Consider the following 5,577-nt stretch of genomic DNA (forward strand, 5'->3'; position numbering starts at 1 on the left):
GGGCATTAGCTTCCTTGTTGGGAGGAGAAGAAAAGGAAGAAATCACAGGAAGAAGAAATGGGTTGCTGCTGTGCTGCGCCTGCGCTGCATCGGAAAGAAAGAAGAAGAAAATATGAAGGAGAGAGAAAGTGTAAATTAAAGGAATAAAATATAAAAAAAGTAAAATAAAAATATAATATTTTAATGATATAAGGAAGTATTTAGGGAAGCTATTGGGGAGTAAATTGATATAGGGAAGCAAAAAGTAGTTTGGATCCTTAAATTTAGGAAAAATGATCGGATAGCTGCTGGGAATGCTCTAATAGCTAGGTGGCTAAATTAGAGTATGTAATTCATTGAGGAATGTTTTGGGTTAAATAAGCACAGCTCTTTATCTAGTTGATGCAATTTCTAACTAGAATTAATTTAAAAAAAAAATTGAAAAAACAAAAAATGCAGGTCATCTGTCTATTCATTACAGGGCATCTTGATATTGTGTTCTCTGTAGAACATCGCAAAGAAATCCTTCGATATATATACAATCAACAGGTACATTAATTTCTTACAAAATTTTAAGATATTATAAAGTTGCACTAATTGATTTTCTAAGTTATGTTTGCACAGCACGAAGATGGTGGGTGGGGACTGCATTTAGAAGGTAATAGTAGCATGTTTAGCACAACTTTGTGCTACGTTACCATGCGTATACTTGGAGAAGGAGTAGAAGGTGGTCAAGAAAATGCTTGTGCGAGGGCTCGGAAGTGGATTCTGGATCATGGTGGTGCAACACATATACTATCTTGGGGAAAGATTTGGCTTTCGGTACAATATAATAAATTAAAACACATACTTTATTGTTTTCCTGATCAAGCAATTATTTAGTACCTACCATTTTCTTGTAGTTGCTTGGTGTGTATGAATGGTCTGGGTGCAAGCCGATGCCCCCAGAGTTTTGGCTATTTCCTCCGATTGATCCTGGTTTGCACAATTTCCTTTTACACATATATATTGATTGTAATTATCATGAGAAGTGCTTCTTTGCATTTTCGTGTTTATCTCATGTATATCTCCTCTGAGTTGGTATATTTCATCTATTATTGGTGTTTTTTGTCATTTTTAATTTAGGGTGGATGAAATATGCAAACTTAGGAGGAGATATACACGAGATGGATGCCAGAATGCAAAGAAATATTTATCAATTATGATACTAAAATAGCTTTTCGGAAATATTAATTAATATTATATATATCTCATACGTACATGCAGCAAAACTTTGGTGCTATCTTCGGGTAACTTATTTTCCCATTTCGTATTTGTATGGGAAGAGGTTTGTTGGCCGGATAACACCTCTCATTTTAGAATTGAGAAAAGAGCTCTATGTTGAACCTTACCATAGTATTAACTGGAGGAGAGCACGCCACTTATGTTCGAAGGTGATGATCAATACATCTCGATTTTTCTTAAGCACAAATTAATATGGTCAAAGTTTTGCATATAAACATACCATTTTACAACATTTGATTCCATATATAGAAGAAAATGATTTTGTAAAATTGTTGTAGGAGGATCTCTATCATCCTCATCATTGGATACAAGATTTTCTTTGGGATGGTGTTTACATGCTAACGGAGCCTGTTCTAACTCGTTGGCCTTTTAACAAGTTGAGAAATAAGGCTCTTCAACTAGTGATGAAACACATTCATTATGAAGATGAGAGTAGTCGGTACATTGTCATTGGAGGGGTGGACAAGGTAACACTATTTTTACATAAAGGGATATATAGAGTAAGGGGAAACTTCACCTACGCCCATGATATTTTATCACTTTTGTAATCGTATCTTCATTCTTTAAATCCTAACAGCAGAAATACCCAAAATTACCCCTAGTTAAAAAAATTGCAATTGACTGCTATGTTGACCCACGCCTAAGCCGGTGGGTTCCATGTTTTTTCTATTTTAAAAATTAAATTATTTAATATGGGTAATTTTTATTTTAAAAATTTTTACTAGGGTATAACGGTTATTTCACCCGAACCCTAAACCTTAATGGTAGAGATATTGATATTGCAAAGTTTTCAAAAATGGCGACCCGACATTATAATTTTTTAAAGATTGAGGGTATGATTGCAAAAACAATAAAATATCATAAGAGTAAGTGAAGTTTCCCATAAAGAGTTATATATATATATATATATATATATATATATATATCATGATCAAGTTATATATGCCCACTCCTTAACTTGAGACTTTTATGCCACTTCAATTGGACAGCCATTCTTTATGCTATCTACTTGGATTGAAGATCCAAATGGGGATTACTTTAAGAAGCATCTTGCTAGGATACATGATATCTTATGGGTTGGAGAAGATGGATTGAAGTTGCAGGTTAGTAGATATTAGTCACAACTATCATATAATCTTGAGAACTTGCAGCTTTTATTTATCCAAGTTTCTTAATTTTTTTTTTTTTTTTTTTAAATATCTTTCGCTTAATTTTCAATGACAATTATGCCTTTCAATCTATATTTAGCCTTGCACTATGACATTTCAAAGTTTTTTTTCTTTCAAATTACTAGTTGTCTAGCCAATTTTCATGTCTCCTATTCACATGCAGACTTACGGTAGCCAGGTTTGGGATGCTAGCTTTGCCATCCAAGCTTTGCTCGCTACTAATCTCAGCGATGAAATTGGACCTACCCTTATGAAAGCGCACAACTTTCTAAAGAAATCCCAGGTTTTTCTCAAATACATTATATATATATATATATAACCAATTATGGATTGCGCGAAAACAGTTAGTAAATGATCACTTTATAGTAAAAGTTGTAGTACCCCAAACATTTTTCATACATATATATACCGTCTCTTCGGGCATCATGTTATTTTAACATGTGTTTGATTAGATCTTTTTCTTTAACATTTTGCCTTGTCAACAAACATAAATTTGAAAAGGTCAAGGATAATCCTCCTGGAGACTTTAGAAGGATGTTTCGTCACATTACTAAAGGGGGATGGACGTTCTCTGATGAAGATCATGGATGGACTGTTTCTGATTGCACTGCAGAAGCTTTAAAGGTAACTAATTATGTTCAACTACAATTCATTTGAGACTTGAACCTCATCCACATTTAAAGGGATTGCTCATTGAGCTATCTTATATGATAGTGTTGCTTGTTGCTATCTATGCTGCCACCCGAAATTGTTGGTGAGAAAATGGAGCCTGAAGAGTTATATGACTCAGTCAATTTCATACTCTCTCTACAGGTTAGAATTAGACTGCACTGCAATTGTGTATTTCAACTACTCTATATATGTTTGCTCAAATTAGATAAACTTGAGTTCCATTTTTCTCTCAAAGATATTACTATGATAAAAAGCTCCATCTTATGAAACTATTGCAGAGTGAAAATGGTGGTGTACCAGGCTGGGAGCCAGCAACTGGTGCGTCGTGGTTGGAGGTAAATGCTTTAACATATTCTTTTAAGAGATACTTCTATCACATATAATGTTAGTGAAAAACTTGAAGTATTATTCTTTTGCCAGCATCTTTAGCAATCATTGACCAAATTAAGCTATTCTCTTTCTGCGATGTTTTTCAGCTTATTAATCCTGTAGAATTTCTTGAGGACAATGTCGTTGAGCATGAGTAAGACTTGGCACCTTTTATTTCTAAAAGTTGTTTAGCTTTTAAATTACTTAAGGACTAAAAACCAAGTGATTCAGGTATGTTGAGTGCACTTCATCAGCAATACAAGCATTGGTTTTGTTCAAGAAATTATATCCAGGGCATAGGAAGAAAGAGATCGAAATTTTCATCAGAAAAGCTGTACAGTACCTAGAAGACGAACAAAAGCCTAATGGCTCATGGTATGTTTCTTTGTTGAGTTACTAGATTCGTTTGAGTCATTTTTCTATTATTCACAAGGAAGCATGAGTATATATATAAGCACTTCTACAGTATTAAATTATTACTTATCCCAAAAACTTAAATATGATAAGAAAATAATAAATTTAATCATATAAATCTCCACCTCACATGTGGGCTCAAAACTCCCATTTAATAAGTGAAGCCCAACACATTTGAATATTTAATTAAAATTAGAGGTAAAGTATCGAAGCTAAGGTTCAAACTCAATACCTTTATTTTGATACCAAGTTAAATTATCACTCATTCCAAAAACTTAAGTTAATAGGAATTGATGAATTTAAACATTTAATTTATATTCTAACATGCAGGTATGGGATTTGGGGAATTTGCTTCATATATGCAACCTGGTTTGCACTTGTAGGGCTAGAAGCTGCTGGTAAGACTTATAACAATTGTCTGGCAACGCGAAAAGGTGTAGAATTTCTACTCAAAACACAAAATGATGATGGCGGTTGGGGAGAGAGCTATCTTTCATGCCCAAACAAGGTAGTTTATTTGCTTCAAAATAATCTTTCTTATGCCCTCATTGATCCCTAAGTTTAGTTAATGGAGTAACAAAGATCTGATCTTGAGTTAATTGCTGAAAATATTCAATACTGTAATGTTTGGGCCTATCTCTGACTATCTCCAATTATTGTCTATGGTTTACAGGAATATACGCCTCTTAAGGGAAATAAATCAAATTTGGTGCAGACTGCAATGGCTTTGATGGGCCTAATTCATGCTCAGCAGGTGACTTCATGATTTAAGCATTCTATAGTTAACACTCCATTCATAAATCATTTTAATTTTTCATGTAGTCTTTTCAAAAAATTGAAGAATTAAATTTCATGTCATATATAATAGGCACAAAGAGACCCTACTCCTCTTCATCGTGCAGCAAAACTATTGATCAATTCTCAAATGGAGAGTGGTGATTTCCCCCAACAGGTACCACTCCTCGTCTTAATTATTAGAAAATCAGTGAAACAACCCAATTAGCTTTTATTTGTATTAGAAAAATGGTTTTGTCATATCCAATGTGTACGTAGCATATAACAATTTACTACTACTTTTATTGTAGGAGGTTATCGGAGCATTTATGAAGAATAACATGCTGCACTACGCACTTTTCAGGAGTACCTTCCCATTGTGGGCACTTGCAGAATATCGCAATCATCTTTCATTTTCTAGCAAACCTATTTAAACTATACATCATAGATTATAAGGTGTATGGAATTAACAAAGCAACTTATGAAGCAAGTTGATGAACTATGTTGTATCAAAGTCTATATACATAGTCCAAGGTACAAGGACATGCAACGAATTATTCAAAGTCCATGCATATAGTCCTAAGTGATTGAGACATAGCATGAAAAAGAATAAACAAGTAAATGATAAAGGTCTATGAAAATACATTTTCTAGTCCAATATTTTCTTAATTGAGCTTTCATTGATTGTTGATTTTTTATTTTTTTTTTATTTTTTTTGACTTCATTGTTGATTTTGGTTTTACTACAAAGAAACAATTTTTTCCTTACTTGAGTTTTTTGACGTGTCATGGTGTGACACGTCAGAAAAATTTTATGACGTGGCATTTCTGACGTGTGTTGAATGTCAAATACATCGGAGTCAGTAAATTTTTTTATTTTTTATTTTTATTTATTTTTTCCTGACGTGTTACTGTTT

At 33.3% G+C, this 5,577-nt stretch overlaps 1 protein-coding gene across 1 annotated transcript; it reads left to right on the plus strand.

The window, feature by feature from the left end:
- Nucleotides 1–443: 443 nt before the first annotated feature.
- LOC132186894 (beta-amyrin synthase-like) lies at nt 444–5,330 on the plus strand. The gene is made up of 16 exons (XM_059601007.1): nt 444–528; nt 604–801; nt 882–957; nt 1,246–1,412; nt 1,542–1,730; nt 2,253–2,366; nt 2,596–2,715; nt 2,934–3,056; nt 3,147–3,245; nt 3,383–3,439; nt 3,581–3,627; nt 3,705–3,848; nt 4,218–4,395; nt 4,561–4,641; nt 4,756–4,839; nt 4,973–5,330. The coding sequence occupies exons 2-16, from the start codon at nt 649–651 to the stop codon at nt 5,093–5,095; spliced, it is 1,755 nt and encodes a 584-aa protein (XP_059456990.1). The 5' UTR covers nt 444–528; nt 604–648; the 3' UTR covers nt 5,096–5,330.
- The last annotated feature ends 247 nt before the right edge of the window (nt 5,331–5,577 follow it).

This window comes from Corylus avellana, chromosome ca7 (genome assembly GCF_901000735.1).
Source record: "Corylus avellana chromosome ca7, CavTom2PMs-1.0".
In the NCBI taxonomy this organism is placed as follows: domain Eukaryota; kingdom Viridiplantae; phylum Streptophyta; class Magnoliopsida; order Fagales; family Betulaceae; genus Corylus; species Corylus avellana.